This window comes from Hypomesus transpacificus, chromosome 18 (genome assembly GCF_021917145.1).
Source record: "Hypomesus transpacificus isolate Combined female chromosome 18, fHypTra1, whole genome shotgun sequence".
Taxonomy (NCBI): Eukaryota; Metazoa; Chordata; class Actinopteri; order Osmeriformes; family Osmeridae; genus Hypomesus; species Hypomesus transpacificus.
This window is the reverse complement of record NC_061077.1, coordinates 6,425,946-6,445,197: the sequence shown is the minus strand read 5'-3', so window position 1 is coordinate 6,445,197 and position 19,252 is coordinate 6,425,946. Positions and strand designations below refer to the sequence as shown.

General features: G+C 49.0%; 1 protein-coding gene across 6 annotated transcripts in view; it reads left to right on the top strand.

Moving 5' to 3' along the window:
• The window catches only part of LOC124480230 (ankyrin repeat and SAM domain-containing protein 1A), a 59,448-nt gene that overhangs the window by 36,557 nt on the left and 3,639 nt on the right, over positions 1-19,252 (top strand). For 2 of the 6 annotated variants that reach the window (XM_047039341.1, XM_047039340.1), the window contains exons 15-27: positions 90-146; positions 2,074-2,143; positions 6,040-6,152; positions 11,827-11,925; positions 12,107-12,253; positions 12,339-12,446; positions 13,060-13,224; positions 13,382-13,519; positions 13,602-13,673; positions 13,873-13,959; positions 14,349-14,486; positions 16,136-16,318; positions 17,574-17,668. In XM_047039341.1, coding sequence (XP_046895297.1) covers positions 90-146; positions 2,074-2,143; positions 6,040-6,152; positions 11,827-11,925; positions 12,107-12,253; positions 12,339-12,446; positions 13,060-13,224; positions 13,382-13,519; positions 13,602-13,673; positions 13,873-13,959; positions 14,349-14,486; positions 16,136-16,318; positions 17,574-17,668 — 1,472 coding nt within the window. Of the gene's footprint in view, positions 1-89; positions 147-2,073; positions 2,144-6,039; positions 6,153-11,826; positions 11,926-12,106; positions 12,254-12,338; positions 12,447-13,059; positions 13,225-13,381; positions 13,520-13,601; positions 13,674-13,872; positions 13,960-14,348; positions 14,487-16,135; positions 16,319-17,573; positions 18,339-19,252 lie in introns of those variants that run through there. The other 4 variants (XM_047039344.1, XM_047039338.1, XM_047039339.1 and 1 more) reach the window with 3 other exon arrangements.

Below are 19,252 nucleotides of genomic sequence, written 5' to 3'. Positions count from 1 at the left end.
TAAGGATGGGAGAACTTATGGCTGGGTAAGGGAAGTTGATTACAACAATCATTTGTGAGAACCGGAAGAATATCTTAACACTCTCTCAGCAGACCCAGATGGCTGCCCCCGCCGTACAGCTTCGAAGGGCTAAGTCCTTACAGAACGTAAGACCCACACCTTCATACTTCAGACCTCTCCTGCGGTCTCCTCTGTCTGGGTCTGTCCTGTCCTGGGGCATTCTGGGTAGAAGGAGATGGGTTACTCAGAGCTAGTGGAACATTTTGTGAATGACACTGCTCTTTCATTACTTGTGGCTTGCTGTCTTAATGGAATTACATTTGATCCCTCACTTCACAGTCCAAAAGGCCTTCTATCTACAAAGTGCATGATTTACCTCAAATACGACTTTCTGGAGCGGACTTGGTCAAAATCAGAATAGCACCGCGAAAGTGTATTATAGATCCCTTAAGGGATTGCTTGATGCATCCTTGATACATTTTGACCTACATTTAAACAATTTTCTATGTATTCTGATTGGACAAATTTTGCTCCAGTAAATTCTGGTCTTCTATCTTTTTCTGTTAGACCTAACCCTGTCTGTTTTTATGATTCTCTTCAGTCGTAAACGTTTCCATGATGATTGAGCACTAATAACAATGAACCCTGATTATCGCCCAGGAATGATTTATAGACTGCTTAAGATTACATAACAGTCCTTGTTTCCTCCTAACCCGAGAAATTACTATCACAGTTTGGTTCTATGAACAGAATAAAATTGTGAACTAATGGTCTGTCTAATTTGGCTACACCACTCTCCTGTCCTTTACTTTAATAGTTTGAAACATCATATGTCAAAACTGACACATCAGAAGTTCTCTTTTTGGGCCTCCACCCTGAATTCTCAGTTTTCCAGAGTGCAGGTTGACTGAGATAAAAAAAAAAAAAAAGGTCAGACAGACAATTTGCTGATGCAGTCTGGTATTATGGCCTGTTAGGATGTAGGAAGCTTCAATGCACCCACTCTTTCCTGGTTACTGGTCTGGGGTAGAGACAGAACATGAACCATAGTGTACTTCAGTGGTGCAAACCATTTTATTTCACTTACGGCAAACTGTCGCAAACAAGAAGGCTGTTTCTAAATAGTTTTCCTGGAAAGCATTCACAGAAGTTGGTTGATGGAAACATACATATATTCCGACCCATGCTGAGATTGGTTTCAGGTGGAGCCTGTCTGACATGACATGCCCACTCTCTTCTGATAGGTGGAAGTGTCCCAGTGACACTGTCTTATAGGTGTAGAGGGCAGAGTGTTGCCTGTCTGTATGACAAATGTAATATTGCTGCTCTAAAGCCGGCTCCTGCTTCAGTGCTCTCCAAAAGGAATGTTTGAGTGATTTGTGTGTGTGTGTGTGTGTGTGTGTACACCTTCTCTTTAGAGACATGCATCATAAATAGGTGGATGATACATGATCAAATGTGTGAGTCGAAAGCATGGAATGGGAAGTTCCTGTTCAGCGGTGTCTCTGCTCTCTCTGCGCTGTCTCCAGACCTGGGTTCGCATGATTCTGTATACATCACGTCTAATGGGAGGAAAGGATTGTTGCTGCTCCTGTTCTTTCTCTTCAGGTTTATCAATAAAATTAAATCCGTCCGAAGTCTGATTCGGTTTTCAACCCTGCTGTAACTGTGAGATTGGGTTGCCTCTGCTCTGTAATATCTGTATTTGGCTACAGGCTCCACAAACTCATAACAAGAGAGAATTGTTGAAATGATTTTCAGGACACCCCAGTCCCTCTATCAAATGATGAACTAGTGGTTCGAAATGATCAAAACAACCCTAGGTGGTGCACAAATATAGACACAGTTAGAGCATGACATGCATTCAGATCAAACTTTATCATTCCCATGTCAGCCTAAGCAGGTACCTGCAGTATATGCTTGAGTAGGTCATCTTATACATCTTGGTGGATTTGAAGGATTGAAATCAGCAGCTGTTCTTGAAGGCATGGTGGAGGTGGTGATGGTGGTGATGGTGAGGGTGAAGGGGGTCGTTATTACCCTGTCATTTCCTTGTCTTCTCTGTTTTCACAGATTGAGAAGATCATGACGCTGATCGGAGCTGGAATCGATTTCTCCAGGGACCAGCAGTATGCCACGCCAGGTATGGTGCTGAAAGTGCTCCTCTCCCAAACACTGCTACTATCACGGTTGTTGTCAATGTCATGACCTCCATCAGTATCGCATTTTCCATCCTTCACAGATTACCTGTAGAATTGATTGTTTTCTTTGTCCCTTATGGAGTGTCCCTTATTATTGTCTTTTTCAAGGAGATAGTGTAATGCATGTCAACTGTCGAAGATCTTTTTCTACCCGTCTTTTCAAAGTCACATTTGTTTTATCGGTCTGATGCAACATGTAGCGTGTAGATGGTGTAAAGTGACAAGCAGTAAATTAGTTTGTTTCATCATTTCTCTTTTGTAGGCTAGATGTCGTCTTCCTTTACTGACCTGTATCAAAGGGTTCAGCAACAGCACGTAGTTTGAATAAGATGATGAAACACCTGCCTGTTTTGCCATAAATATTTCCGATTACACAAAGTTGTATTCTGTCTCACTGGGTTGGAATCTTGCTGGTATTGTTGTCCAGGTTTACTGTAACAGGAGTGCCTTGACATCCTGCACTCTCTTGTTTGTCTCAAGGCATTCTGTTAGTGGTCTTAAATCTCTCTGCGCCGTCTGCAGAAGGCTTGGCTGGCGGGGGTTTCAACGGTCCCCTGGGTCATTTGATCCATCTGAATAGCTTACAGGGAAACAGAGCTGCCTCTTGAAAGATCCAGTAAAATGTAGAAGCTGAGCTCATAGAAGGAGCTGGGAGAAGGATGACAGAGCCAAAAGAAGCATCAGGTTGGACAGCTGGCTCTTTTATTAGACCAAGAGAGGCACCAGCCTTGGTAAAGGACAAGGAAATAGTGAAGGGAAAAAAATGTTTGGCCTTCCAAAAAATTGTGGATTGTGGATAAAAGGGGAGCTTTTATCCACAAACAGTGGATAAAAGTAGCGGTTCTATAGAGTTCTCCCAAAGGGTCTACAATTAACCAATGGGCCGGGGTTTACTGGGAGGGAGATGTAATTGGCTGTCCCTTTCCACACTGTTCACTCTCAGTTCTGTGACCCAGATACACAGCTACACCACCGCTTCCAAAGTGACCCGACCGTACTTACCCGGGGTCCGGCGGTGTACCCCTTCCCCAGCTGGCTCTGTCCTCCTTATCTGAGTGCCCCAGTTGGACAAATGTCTAAACTTGGAAGGTACCAGGTTGTTGCAGTTATTGTGCCTTGAAGGCTGCACTATTGGATCTAGAAGACCTATTTCTTCCAGGCGTATGTTCATTTGGCTGGTTGGTGTTGTCTAAAGCCTGTACACACTATCATGCCTTCTGTACTCTCCTGTGGCTCGTCCATAGCATGAGGCAGGCGAGCCCGTCCTAGGAGTGTGATAGATGTTCACTAAGGGATCCTGGGACTGTGCTTGTGAACCAGAACCATGGTCCCTGTCAGCATCCCCCTCCCCCCACCACAACACCAACTCTCACACAAGAAGGAACCTAACCCACTGTGTTCTGCCCAAGGGTATATTGCAATAAAAGTAGCTTGGCCATCTTCTTTTTATTGATTCTTGGCATTTTTTTTCTTCCTACTGGTTTGTTGTGGTCTTCGTTGGAGTGAGCTGTTAAAATATTAACAAGCATGCAAATATCTGGGGAGAAACTTGTTTTGTGTTTTCAGACTTGCTGTGAGGCTAGCCCAGTGCAAGAGAGCTGCTGATGGACCTCTTGTCCCTGTCCTCCTCGGGCTGGTGTGCTGAGTGAGCCTCCCTCTCTAAGCCTGGGTCTACTAACCTCCATAGTCTAACCAGCCTCCGCCCCCTACAGGTCTGTCTCCATAAGGCTGCTGTCAGCAGGGCGTCAGGGAACTGCCAGAGAAGGCTTCTTGGAGGCTGGGTGTGTTTTTGATCTGACGAGCCACTGTGCTGCTCTTTCTTTGATCCAATCCTGGGTGTTTCTAAAGACAGTGGTGGCCGTGGGCGAGCTGTGATGTTCCCTGTTAATGGTCCCCATGCAATCAGTCTCCAGCCCTCTGTTCCTCCCTCCGTGGTTGCTGATGAGTTGCTTAGCTGTGATGAAAGAGACGAGAGACGGCGGGAAAGGTGACATGCCGTCCTATGGTAGAGGGACAGTTAGATCTGAGAGTGCACAGAGAGGTTGAGAGCCATGGGAGGAGAGAGAGACAGGTTAGTGGGGAATAGTGGCTCACTCAGACAAACAGCCACCCTGCAGTCTAAGAGAGAGAGAGAGAGAGAGGTAGGGAGAGAGGGAGCAGAAAGGGAGAGGAAGAGAGAGGTGGGGGGGAATAGAAGGGAGGGAGGAGTGGGGTAAAAGCGAGTGAGCGTGAGAGAGGAGAGAGAAATTGCAGACAGCGGAGCTGTGAACAGCGAGGACAATAGAAGGACACAAACCGAGCATCTCTCCAGGATTGGGTCTATTTGATTCAACTGTCGGAGGGACCTGGGAGGATTTTGATATCAGCCGGATAGACAGAGAGCCAGTGTGAGCGTGAAGAGAGGCAGGGTGAGCGTGAAGAGAGGCAGGGTGAGCCACCAGACTTACGGGAAGGCGTCCTGACAGGAGACTTGGCGCTGAAAAGCCTTGCTGAAGTAGCAATTTCTGTAGTGGATACTTGCTTCTGTAGATGCATTGATACAGTAGATTGTACTGTTTAGTCTGTGAGGTTGTGTGTGTGTGTGTGTGTGTGTGTTTGTATGGTGTTTCTGGCTAGATCAGGCTGAGGTTGGACAAGGAGACATGATAGTAGTTAGAATTCACTACTTGAAGTTGTGATATGTATTTCTTTCAGTCATGAGTTTTATGCTCTGGTCCCAGATTGGAGTATTTTATAAGGAAAGTCACCATGTATTGATTTGAGATCTGTCAGCTTCGTCTTGCACTGCCATTTTTATGACTTATGATTAGCAGTTTATTTGAAGGATATGAAAGCTGTTTGGAAAGTGGATGCCTGACTTGAATAATAATCAGAAGTAAGCTACAGGACTTTATTCTGCAAATGGTCAGAGGTTAGTTTTCAGTGTGTTTCAGTGGTTCAGTTAGACCAAAATGTCCACATGTTTAGACAAACAGCTGTGTTACTTCTTAGTGTTTCTTCTTAGTAAAAGGAGCTCTACAGTCAGAGTGGTGTTTGTTCTCTTGTCTCATCGCCGCAGCTCATTATAATCACCCTGGAGATGGTCTGTCACCTCTGATACTACGCTCATACAAACCATCATGTTTTCAATTTGGCAACGCCTCTCGTGAGTGTGTGTATGTTTGCTCAGGGAGACCCTGAGAAGAGTTGCGGGCTTAATTATGCTGCTGCTGCCTCCTCCTGCTACTCCTTCTAAGTTCTGAAGGACTTTAGACTGGGCCAAAACACACGTTCCTACTAGGAGAAGCGCCCCACCCCCGACCAACAAACAACTCAGCTCCTGCAGCTCAGCACCTTCTCACTCTCCTCCCTCATTAAAAACTGCTCGTTATCTGCAAGCTTGTATATTTTGTCAGAAGAAACTGTACGGATATATGGGAAAATAATTCGGAATTTTTGTCCTGGTTTTACGATTTGAACTATGATACACATGTGGACACTCTCAGCTCTTTTTAAACCCTTTTTGGATGGTTTTGTGCTGGTTGACTGTAAGAATAAAGTGGACTTATCAGGAATCTAGTTATCAACCAGCTGCAGTTTCCCCTCCCCTCCCCCACCCCCTTCCCCCCTGAGCCCAAGGGGCCAGTTAGACCTCAGGAGCCTGTGGTTCGGCCCCCCGCTGCCCTGCGGAGGCCGACGCCCTGCCAGGTGTGGACCCTGTCTCCCCTGCCCTCGTGGTGCTGGTGCGCTCGGCTCTGCTGGCCCAGGATGATGTGGCAATGCCACGTGTCGTCCTCCGAGTGCCGCTGCTACCGGCTGAAAGGCTTCTCCCTGCTCAAGCGCTTCCCTCTGTCGGCAGGTGCGTCCGGGCGGCTGCTGGAGCAGCCCGTGGGGGACTGGCTGGAGCATGTGGGCCTGCCGCAGTACGAGAGCAAGCTGCTGCTCAACGGCTTTGACGACCTGCGCTACATGGTGAGTCTTTCTCCTTCCTCCTTGATAATTCTGGAGCTCTCTCCTTCCCTCCCCTGGGGACGGCTCTTGTTCGTGTCCCTCCTTCCATGTTTGTGTGTGGGCCAATTATCTTGTGCTCTCTCTCCTCCATTCTGTGTCTCTGTGTCTGTCACAGTGTAGCCCTAGGAGATCTGTCTGGTTTTATCTCTCTGTTTTCCTCACAGTCAATAGGTATTCATCAGATACGTAAGTAGTCTTCGATTAGGCTCCACAGATCTCATTAGCCTCTCCTGGAAAGTTTAATTTACTCATTCCCTAATACCCTCCTCAGGCCCCTCCCCTACATACAGGGGTCCTTCTGCAATGGCACCACAGCATCACACAGCCATCACTGTGCCTGTCCCAGAGAACTGACTAATGCCAAAGGCAATCAACTCCCAGTTCTGGCCTTAGACTTTCAGGGTAGCTGCTGTGGACTTGATGAGAGTGCTCATGTGATGACGATTCATTCCTATTTCCTCCATTGGATAATTGAATACAGCTTAATGTCAGAAGACTGCTCAGGTGACACAGAGAAGCGGGCCACATGCCGTCAGCAGTTAGTCAACAACCACGTCTAACCTTCCAGTATGTTCTCTCCCCGGGCTGCCTCAGGGAATAGCTTCCCCCCCTCTAATGAAACAGCACCTCAATAACTGCTGTTGCCGGGACGACTGGGCCGCGCGGTGCTGTTAGGTTCTGACCCCGTTGTTCTGTACAGGCTTGGTAATGAGGATTGATGGAGGAGGAGATGTGGGTCCAAGCTGGTGGAGCGCCTGGCCGTACCTGGTCTAAACGAGGGGGCTGAGGCGTGTCAGGATGGCCACCTAGGCCCGTCTCTGTGCACCACCTCTCCCAGTGCTGCTGCCTAGCTCTGGACCGTGTGTGTCTGTGTGTGTGTGCACATACTACACTGTGGGGTTTTCTGTGAAATACCTGCTCGCCTTAAAATAGCCACAGTGACAGTCAATGGTGTGACTGTGTCATTTGCCACAGAGAGGGGAACTTTGTTTCACCTTGTGTTCCAACACGTTTGCATTGGTAGGAAACTCGGGTGACAGCACTCCATTTGATGTCTTCCTCCTCCTGACAGGGAAGGTCAGTGGTTGGTGATGATTGTGTGTGTGCTTGCTGTGATTTACGTGACACAGGGTCGTAAATTGGCGCCGTCCGATGTGAGTCACAGGAGAACGGGCAGCTGTCCCCTGATCCTCCCTCTGTCTTACCCTCTGAGGACTTGGAAGGAGCCTTATCACTACAGAATCAACACTAGTCACTCAGTTTACAATGACTATCCATCCTGCTAGTGTCTGCTGTGTTAGTTACTTTGTGAGGGAAGTTGTTCTTAGAGTTAGAGACAGCCTGGCTGGGTCACTCAAGGCCTCATCTATGTGAATATATATATATATATATATATATATATATATATATATAACATAGACTGTTTGGGTTGATACCTCTGTGCAAGTCAGCTCTGTCCTATCATGTCAGGTTTGCTACATGTTCATTCCAATACCCTTGTTATTGTAGTTGTTTAATCTACTCTAATGTCTAAAGCCCAAACTGGCAGACTTGCTTCCTGTACAGTTTAAAAGTGAAGTGACTTAGTCTCCTCTTCACTTTCATTTTTCTCTAATTATTTTAATTCTCTTGGCTCTTGCTATCCAGCTCCCAGCTCCATCAAATATGCAGTCTTTCTCACTCCTCACTCCCTCTCTCTCAGTCTCACACTCTCTGAACATCAAAACCTGCATTCAAATCTCTGACATGCAGCGGTAATCTCTCTCCTTTTATTTTTGTCCTTCGCTCTTTCACCCTGCTTCCTCATCCCTCCATTTGATCTGGAGCAGGCTGCCAGCAGTTTCCTGTTTTATTTCAGGCACAAAGACCACCTGCGAGGCTTCTATCTGTAGAGGATCTGGACAAAAGCAGGAAGCTTTCAGTAACAGTTGGTCCTGTCAGCACATTCACTAAAGGGTGACCTTTAATGACTTAATGTGTTTAATAAAAACCCTTCTTCTTTTGCCTGACAATAATACTGTATGTGTGGAAGCAAGCTGAATCACAGCACCTCCAAAAAATGCAGCGTCAATGGCAAAGTATTTTTATCCTAATTTGGAAGGAAGATAATAGCAAACTAATAGAAACTGGACTTGCCAGCAGATTAACTGATTGATATGAATTTCCAGATGGCTAGGACACCAGCAGAAATGTATATCTAGAGCACTTTAGAACTGTCAAATCTACCAACTGGCACTGCTTCACATGGTCTCTGACACACACACAAACATACACACTCTGAAATGGCTTTTGTTGCCTGTTTTGAACCTATTAGGTTAGCTGTTGACGGTAGAAATGTATACAGACACAACCTGTTTGTACTTCCCCATAGCCCTCAGATCATTGAATGTAAAATGTAATGAGTTGTATTCATCTGATGGCATGTCTCCAGTCTTTACCCCAGGATAGAGAGGAGGTTTTGCAGTGTCTAGACTACTTCTTTGTAGCAGTGAGCCAAGTCCAGATGACTGATTAAACCGTGTTTATGCCAGTAGCGAGGACTGTGTGATCTCTCTCTTGCCGACAGTCGGCTCCAACCTTCAGATCAATAAGGCAACGGTGATTGTATTGTGTTGTCAGACGAAAGCCAAGAGGGGGCCTTTTAGAACACCAATGAGATGTTTTTCTATCGACTTGGAGAGAATGATTTGAAGAAGCCAGCTGCTTTCGGAACACCCATCTCTACGTCCAGCGCTCCCAGGTGACGCATGTCGCCGTGACTCCTCCTCCTCCTCCGCCCCCTGCGTGGGAATTAAGTCCAGGTAGCTAGGCGGCGAGCTGGCTCCCCGTCAGAGGAGGGGCTCTGCGTTAACATTCACAGCAGCGCTGACTCCCAGAGAGGCTCAGCGGTGGAGCGCCTGCTCATCAAGGCAGTCAGAGGGAATGCATTTCCTTGAAACCGGAGGTCGGTAGAGGCCGCAGCTGCAGCAACGATCGAACAAGTTAGAGCAGGACTTGTAATCAAACACAATGATGCTGCGCGCTAGATTACAGGAGCAGTCGTGGCCGTCTTCTGTGATTGTGCCTGTGTGATTTGGATCCATCTCTCTTCTCTCTGTACTAGAGTCTATACGATGCAGGCCTGTGATTAACACAGTTAGAAGTGGGTGTGGGAATATTCTAAAGCAGAACCAGTCTGCATTTGAGAACATATTCATGTTTGTTTGGTTGTGCAAAGCCACAGAGATGTAGCCCAGGAACAGCTCAAGGTTAGAACAGAATACACACCTTGAGCAACCAAAGTAACCAACTATTACTAGTGCACCTCAAGGAAAACCCTCCTAACCCAAATGTAGCCGTGTCTTACCCGTAGCACTGCGTTACACCGGCCAAAGGACAGGTTCAGGGACACAGCTTTGTCAATGTCATTGGTGGGCTGTTCACTGACAGGCAGCTCAGCCAGTCACACGGAGGGAGAAGTCTTTTCCCAGGCGTGTGGGTGGCCATCTGTGACCAGGTGGAGCAGAGAGAAAAGAGCCCTGATGGCAGGCCAGGGAGCACAGCCAAGATGGATGACACCTGGGTGACACCAACAGTACACTGGAAACCTGTATACCTCTTATCAGCTTTAGCTGAAGTCAGCTGTCTTCCTGATGTATTCTCTGCTTTATCTGCTATGTCTGCAGTTATAGTTGCAACATGGGGACATTGAAAGCACATTAAAGAGATTTCCCTGTGGAGTTCAAAACCTTCACACCGTTCATCACTAGTTCTGCGTGTGTTTCAGCCACTGGACTAGGAGGATCTCTCAGTAGAAGCGCGGATGCTTGGGATGAAAGTTACCCGTGGTCCCGGGAGGTTGAAAATGTCATCCACTCTGCTGCCATTTAGGAATTGGATAATCCCATTCAAGTGTCCTTCCTCACCAAGGCAAGAGCACTTCTCTTGTCTCCTTGGTTTTAGCAGCAGGTCTGGCAGGGTTGGTTGTGAGAGTGTGATAGGAGTGTCAGGCTCAGGGCTACGGAGGAACCGAGTGTGTGCGCACGCGCGTGTGTCTGCACCCGTTTGTTGACATGGCAGTCTCTGACACTGGCGCAGCGAACACAAGCACGCACACCTCATCTAAGATTGCTTCTGGACATGCAGTACTCTCTGTCAGCAACCCCCACCACTGCCACGCCAAAATGAGCTCATTTAAATACAGACGGCTAGGTGTTTGCATTTTTCAGTTTACTGTGCAGTTGGCTTATCGAGTCGCGCTGATGACTGATGGGCCTGAGGTTGACTGAACTCTGTATTCCAAACACAGCGGCCATCTCCGGCCCCCAGGGGGCAGGCTAGGTTGCTGTCCACACTGGGGAAGGCTGGGTTGGCTGGGCTCTGCTGTATGGATTTGTTCCCGCCTCATCTGTGCTTCTCAGTTCCTCATCATCGTCAACTGAAAAGGGTTTAATGGACTGTGCAGATCCCAGAGAGAAGCGTGGAGCTGACCGTTTCACATGAGAATAGGATGCCTGTCAGCTGTTGTAGTAAAGTAGAACAAACAGTGTTCTTCCCCTCCAACCCTCTCTTAGCACTCATTTACTCCTCCTCACTTCCTCTCTCTGTTGTCATTAACCCCTCCTCTTTTTGTCTCTCTTTCTTTCCCTCGCTCGCTAACTCACATGATCATAATCCTGCGCAGTCAGGTTAATGCACTGTAAATCCCCCACACTCACACAAACACACACACACACAGCCTTCTACCCTGCATCCACTCTGCAACCTTGTATCTAATGACTCCTGACACGCAACCCTGTCTCATACACACACACACACAACTTCTGACCATTTCAGCTCCTGACCCACAGAGAACTGTCCACTCCCAGCTGCTGACTATGCTGCTCTGTGTACTATAAGCCTGTTAAGACTCCGTAGTGAGCCTGACTGTGTGGCAGGCAGCCACTCCCAGGCCAGTGTCCCTACCTTGATCACAACCTACCTGGGTGTAGTGTAGTAGACTGAGGACTACAGGAGAGGGGACACCAAACGAACCATCTGCTTTGTAATGTCCTCCACCCATGTTTGGAAAATAGGAATGATTGATAACGAGTGAAGTGGGCCAGCCTTTCTAAGGCGTCTGGAGTGTTTTTAGTGTTGCAGGCGTCAGACGCCGATACTGTAACCCTCACCCCACAGCTCTCCGATTGATTCATTGATCAGTCATTCGTTGCTCCAGTCCCACAGTCTTGGAGAAGCTATTGTGTGTAGCTGCAGATGGTTTTGACCCCTCCTCCCTCCCTCCCTTCCTCCCTCCCGTCCTTCCACTCAAATCCCGTTCGGAGGGGGTTATTGATGATGCTGTCCATGGACCCAAGCCGTCTGTTCCATAAGGGGAGGTCGAAGCTCCTCACACTCAGGAGAAATGGAGCCTTTTCTGCTGTGGTGGCATTAAGGCAGATCAATGCTAACCATGTGGGGGGCATTTCTGTCTGTGTGCTTTAATCTAAGCTACAGCTTAACCTATAGACCCTTCGATACTAAAAGCTGTGCTAGACATCCTTTGACGACATTTAGAAAGCTACAGTTCCCCTTCATGGCTTGATCTTTGTGTAGTTTTGATTCTTTTCTATGTTATGTTAACCTGTGTGTGTGTGTGTATGTGTGTGTGTTACAGGGTAGTAATGTGATGGAGGACCAGGACCTGAGAGAGATAGGGATCACAGACCCAGGACACCGGAGGAAGATTCTGCACGCTGCTAGATCTCTACCGAAGGTCAGTCTACAAACTAGCACAGTCCTATTGTCTACTAACTGTCCTTAGGAGGAAGATAGTCAGCCAAGAGCAAAGTCCCTTTGAGACTAACAACTTGATATTAAAATATAGCAATGTAGTGAGGTTGACTGTAGCTCCAGCTGGTTGATACATCAGTGTATCACTCTGTCTCCCCCTGCAGGTGAAGGCCCTGGGCTGTGACGGCAGTAGCTCTCTCTCCTCCTGGCTGGATATCCTGGGCCTGCAGGAATACATCCACAACTTTCTGTCCAGCGGATACCGCAACTTGGAGTGTGTCAAGAACCTGTGGGAGCTGGAGATCGTCAACGTGAGTCTGGGTGTTAATGCGACCTGCGGTGGAAAGGGTGTCGGGGGGATTTGTCTACTGGCTCATCTATCCTGTTTACCTCCAGGTGCTGAAGATCACCTTGCTCGGACACAGGAAACGCATCATCGCCTCTTTGGCCGAACGGCCCTATGAGGAGCCTCCTGTCAAACCGCCACGTCTGTCCCAAATAAGGGTGAGGAGGATACCTCACGCTGTTCAGCTCTGCTATACCTCACGCTGTTCAGCTCTGCTATACCTCACGCTGTTCAGCTCTGCTATACCTCACAGTGTTCAGCTCTGCTATACCTCACGCTGTTCAGCTTTGCTATACCTCACACTGTTCAGCTCTGCTATACCTCACAGTGTTCAACTCTGCTATACCTCACGCTGTTCAGCTCTGCTATACCTCACAGTGTTCAGCACTGCTATACCTCACAGTGTTCAGCTCTGCTATACCTCACGCTCTTCATCTCTGCTATACCTCACGCTGTTCAGTTCTGCCATAACTCACGCTGTTCAGCTCTGCTATACCTCACGCTGTTCAGCTCTGCTATACCTCACGCTGTTCAGCTCTGCTATACCTCACAGTGTTCAGCTCTGCTATACCTCACGCTGTTCAGCACTGCTATACCTCACAGTGTTCAGCTCTGCTTTACCTCACGCTCTTCATCTCTGCTATACCTCACAGTGTTCAGCTCTGCTGCATAGTAGAAACCCTACATCATGCTACGATACAAACTATCACTATCATTGAGTCTAAATAACTCAAGTTGGTAATCCTGCTGTGTGTGTGTGTGTGTCACCAGTGTCTGGATCTACCAGGCTCCCAGACCTCCTCTCCTCTCAGTCAGATGGACTCCTACACAGGCCGGTCCATGGACCCCCTCCTGCCCCTGGGGGATTCTGGGAGGAGGAAGGACCCTGACTACGACGTAGCCCCCCGGGGCCGCAGTGAACGCCACCAGTCTCATGTGTGTGGTTATCAGTAGCATCCCAGAGCCATGCTGATCCATATTCATGAACATGCTTTTCTCTGTTGCTACCATGTGTGCTGTTCTTTAGACCTTGTATGCTAAACCAGAGCTTCTCCCTGTGTGCCCCCCGTCCCCCCATCCCCCGTCCCCTCAGGAGAGGTACGAGGACCGTCACCGGGAGACTCGTCTGACCCTGCGGCCCCCCAGCCTGGCGGCCCCCTACGCCCCAGTCCAGAACTGGCACCACCAGCCTGAGAAGCTCATCTTTGAGTCTTGCGGCTATGAAGCCAATGTAAGGACCCTCTCTTTCGTTAGTTGGTCACCCCTGGCCCAGTTGAACACCCTGCTTGATGTGCTCTCGCCTGTCTCTCCAGTATTTGGGCTCCATGCTGATCAAAGAGCTGCGGGGAACTGAGTCCACTCAGGATGCCTGTGCCAAAATGAGGGTAGGTCATGCCTCCTCACTCCATCTCTCTCCCGCCCTCGCTCTCTTTCTTCTCTCTCTGTCTTTCTATCTTTCGCTCTTAGTCTCGCTCTATGGTTATCTCTCTGTCTCTGGTCTGCCCATTGTTAGAGATCAACTACACTCTGACCTGTGAGCTGACGATTCCCAGACTGATGTACTTGCTGTTGTCTGTTTCCCAGAGGTCGACTGAGCAGATGAGGAAGGTGCCCACCATCATCCTCTCGATCACCTACAAGGGCGTCAAGTTCATTGACGCTGCAAACAAGGTTGGGATACTGACCAAAGAGTTGCTCAATAGTCTACACAGGAATGGGGTCGGGTACAGTCGGTACGAGGTGGGAAGTCATTTGAGACACAGCAAGGAGCCCCACTTTTCCATCCAAAGAAACTAGACTACAGGACAGGAAATGGTCAGCCAGTATCTTGTTACACACATCATATTGATCCTGGTCTGCCCCTCCTGCTGTGTGTAAATGTCACCCTCTGTTCGGTCTCACAGAGACCTTTACACAAGCCCTGTCTCAGACCTAGGTTGACTGGAATCATGTGTACACACATTGACCTTTCTATATCATGATGGAAAGGTGGCTGTGATATTTACTGGAATCTCTGCCGCCGCTCAGTGTTTCACCTGTCCTATCTCACGTCTGTGCAGAACATCATAGCAGAACATGAGATCAGGAACATCTCGTGTGCGGCCCAGGATCCCGAGGACTTGTGTACCTTTGCCTACATCACCAAGGACCTGCAGACCAGCCACCACTACTGCCACGTGTTTAGCACCGTCGATGTGGTGAGATCACTGACCACAAGCCAAATCTAAAATATATATTATATACATTTAGTCATTTAGCAGACGCTCTTATCCAGAGCGACTTACAGTAAGTACAGGGACATTCCCCAGGAGGCAAGTAGGGTGAAGTGTCTTGCCCAAGGACACAACGTCATTTTGCATGGCCGGGAATCAAACCGGCAACCTTCTGATTAATAGCCCGATTCCCTAACCACTCAGCCCCTAAAACCTTCCTTATGGAGTTTGCAGGACAGCCCAACATGGCCACAGCCAGGAAACCCTAGTGAGTGGATCTCACAGCAGCCTGTCTTTAATCAGTCCTTCCTCTTCAGAAGAGGTTATTTCCTTTGTCCCCATATCACTCCTGAGAGACGCCCAGCGACCCGAGACAGATTTCCATGTTATCTCTCTGCCTTATCTCCCTCCAAGGGTTCACGCCTTAGCAGAACTTGATTACCTCCCTCCAGAACAGAGTGGTGGTCTGGAGGGAGTCACCCTGTGGTTTTGATAACTGACCTCTTGGTGATTATCTAGCTGAACGGCCTCCTCCCATGAACCCGGGCAGGGTCATCCCAGTGCACTGCTCCAGCGCACGGAAACAGGCTGGAAGGGAGGCCTACTGCTGCAGAAGCTGTAGTCTGGACCCTCTGCCCTGAGGAGTTAATGCAGTTGTCTGAAAGCATCTGAGGGGAGTAGGGGGGAGGGAGGATAATAGGCTGGACATGTGATCTTTTAAACAGTATTGACTGGCCTGGCCTAGCTATAGTGCTGCTATCAGGCTCTGCTGACACCACAGGCTCATTTCTCAGCAGCCCACACAGTGCTCATCGGACCCACGGACAACTGTTAGACAAAAGTGCTTTAAAGGTTTACCAGAGAATGCCTGTACAAACCACTTGTTGCTAGTTTGGGGTTCTGTGCTGCAGAGTTTTCTGCTGTGTTATGGCCAGTTTGTGGAGATGTTTGTGGCCCAGTGAGAACGCCTCAGATCTCCAGATGTTCACTTCCGAACACACACACACAGAGCTAGAATGCTTTGTTTCAGATTCCCAGTACATGGTGGCCTTCATCTATCATCCCTCAGTCGCAGACGGGGGGGGGGGAGGGTGGAATGAGCTGCAGCGCTGGAGCGTTGGTGTGAGATCAGGGGAGCTTACTGAAGAGCGCACAGCTGGCTTGTAGCTGCTGTTTGGTTAGGGAAGTTTATTCTTGACAGAGAACATTTGGTTTTCAACTATGGTGTAGTTATCTTGCCCTAAAGCTGACATATGACATATTTATGCTGCTGTAGACTATATTCCCATCCTGCTCCCACTTGATTGTTTGGAAATTGTCTGTCATGTCATGGACTACAATACATACATAGTATGCATACATAGCCCCCTATACAGTACCTTACCATTGAGTGGTCTAAAACACCATATACTACAAAGTGCTTCCATACCTTTTATACAGTGTGATTGTTAACATTAGCACTTAAGTCATTTAAGATCCCCAAATTACTAAGACTAAAGTCTGTCTGTGTTGTCAGTATCTTGCTCGGTTTGACGCAGTGTCGTATTGAGCTGCAGTCATGCATGTCTTTCCATATTGAACCCGAGAGTACTAGAATGCTAATGAGGGCTGCTTGTCTCCATTCATATTGGCAGAACCTGACCTATGAGATCATCCTGACGCTGGGACAGGCATTCGAGGTGGCCTATCAGCTCGCTCTCCAGGCCCAGAGGACCAAGCAGCACCAGGGCGCCCAGGCAGGACCTGGGTCAGAGGTCATTGAGACCAAATCCAGCCGACCCGTCCCCAAACCACGGCCCAGCATGCGGAAGTCAGGGGTGAGTTAGTTTCTTCCTGTACACACGGCCTCTGCCAAAGTCCATACCCAGAGAACACACAGATGTGAGATGACATGCAGTAGAACAGCCCTTTTCAGCCCTTCACATTATTCTGAATGTTCTGATCTGCCTTCAGCCATTAGTAACCAGCCATTATCTATGGGCTGCCTCTGCATGGTGATGAGATGATCACACCACTGGGGCCACTCATTAGATATAATGAACAGAATATATGATGATCCACGCTCCCAGCCTCACTAGGAAGGCCTGTGTTGTTGCATTGTGGAACATGAAAAGGACAACCCAGCCAGGTTGTTTCACTCCCACATCTCCCAGATCTCACAGCACGTCCCAGTCCTGACAGACACGTTACAGGACTGGATTTGGTCTTGTCTTCACAGCACGCACATCTCATTAACTAACCCATCTATTTAGTCCTGTTGAGTCGATCCCTTTCACTGGTCCTACTTACATCCTCCTCCCTAGTGTTTTCTCTTTCTTTCTTTTTCCCTCCCTCTCCTTCTCTCCCTCTCAGATGGTGTTCCTTTTCTTTCTCCACCATCACATCCATCTTTCTCCCTCTCTCCATTTCCCCTATATTGATGTCTGTCTGTCTGTCTGTCTCTCTTCCTGGCTGTGTGTGTGTGTGTCTCTCCCAGGATTCTCCCCCTCAGGACAGTCGTTGCTGTTACTGTCAAACCTGCACCACCCATCGCCCCTCCTTCCTTCCGCTGCTCTCTGCTAGCCCTGCTACCCAGGTGCTGCCCTGTCCTCCCTCTCCTCACCAAGCCTTGCCCTCCCTGCTTCCTCTCATCTCCTTCTCCTGTCCCTCCGCTATCTCCTCAGACTGTCTCCTCACCAAACCTTCCTTCCCCTTCTCCCACCCTTCTTTAGTCCCTCCCATCCTACCTCCTGCTATTTATTTAGTTTTTGTCGTTGTTTTTTTATTCGACTGTACCAATAATCTTCCCAACCCATTCACAATCATATTGATGAACAGCTTTTATCTATAGGGAAAACTCTCAATTGTATTCACCCCCCACTGTTGAGGTCTTGGGAGCCCCCTAGTCGTGTGAGCCTGCCTGTTTGAGAATCACACCGTTTGGTTTGGAAGCTCAACCTTTCCTGTGGTTTCCTTAAATTACTGTGTTAGATTGTAGACAGATTGTATAGCCGTTGCCTATAGTAAACCCCCCCCCCCCCCCCCCCCCCTATATTGTATTCTGACATCTCCCAATGACATCACCCTCCACAGGTGGACTCCTTAGACCTGGAGGTGGACTCCCAGTCCCAAGGCAGTTCTACATGGCTGGTGGATCCCAAGGACTCCAAACGCACCATCAGTACCAAGTACGAGACTACAATATTCTGAGGGGAGCCCTCCTCCTGACCTCTGAACTCTGTCGTGTCCTACCTTCCTCCTCTTTTCCACCTCCTCCTGTGTGCCTTTCACTGTGACTCTGCCTCTCTCTGGGCCGGCCTCTGGCCCCTGGTCCTTCCTCTGTCCCTCCACCCTCACACCCTCTGCCTCCGGTGGACCTGTCAAGACCCTCCTCTCCTCCCCAGTCCCAGACTACCACCTTCAGCCCTCCCGGTCTATCCCAGTCTGCCTTGGCCACTGGTTACCTCCATCTTACTCTGACTGTGTAGCTATCTTCAACTCCTTTTAGTAACTGACTAGGTTCTTCTCTTTCATGCTAGGCTGCATGAGAGCCTGTACTTGCCCTTTTCCTAGCCCTATCCTCCTGTTGGCCTCCAGACACATTTATAATGTTTCCATGGTAAAATAGTAGGAACAGTGAGGTCATATCAGTACTGAGATGCTAAAGGCTTGACCTGACCGTGCTTAGAGCAAGTATGACATGGACAGGACGTTGTCAAATGTGAGCTCCACACTTCCTCTTGTCCTTGATGACCCCTTCCTCTCCTCCTTTCACACTGTTCACTAAACTTGTGGATCCTCTGCCCCCCCCCCCATCTCCTTTAGTGCAGTGTTTTTGTTATTCCTCTAGTGAGTCTGTTTTCTGTTGTCCACGACTCTGCAACATCGCGTGGACATCGGGGACAGTGCCTCTGGACTGGCAGACCGGGGTGGTGGTTCCCCTCTTTAAAAAGGGGGACCGGAGGGTGTGCTCCAACTTTAGGGGGATCACACTCCTCAGCCTCCCTGGGAAAGTCTATTCAGGGGTCCTGGAGAGGAGGGTCCGTCGGATTGTCGAACCCCGGATTCAGGAGGAGCAATGTGGTTTTCGTCCTGGCCGTGGAACAGTGGACCAGCTTTATACCCTCCGCGGAGTCCTGGAGGGTACATGGGAGTTCGCCCAACCAGTCTACATATGTTTTGTGGATTTGGAAAAGGCGTTCGACCGTGTCTCTCGGGGGCTCATGTGGGGGGTGCTCCGAGAGTACGGGGTACCGGATTTCCTGATCGGGGCTGTCCGGTCCCTGTACGACCGGTGCCAGAGTTTGGTCCGCATTGCCGGTAGTAAGTCGAACTTGTTTCCGGTGAGGGTTGGACTCCGCCAGGGCTGCCCTATGTCACCGATTCTGTTCATTACCTATATGGACAGAATTTCTAGGCGCAGCCAGGGTGTTGAGGGGGTCCGGTTTGGTGACCTCAGGATCGGGTCGCTGCTTTTTGCGGATGATGTGGTCCTGTTGGCTTCATCGGGCCGTGACCTTCAGCTCTCACTGGAGCGGTTCGCAACCGAATGTGAAGCGGCTGGGATGCGAATCAGCACCTCCAAATCTGAGGCCATGGTAATCGACCGGAAAAGGGTGGAGTGCCATCTCCGGGTCGGGGAGGAGATCCTGAACCAAGCGGAGGAGTTCAAGTATCTCGGGGTCTTGTTCACGAGTGAGGGAAGAATGGAGCGCGAGGTCGACAGGCGGATCGGTGCGGCGTCCGCAGTGATGCGGGCTCTGCATCGGTCC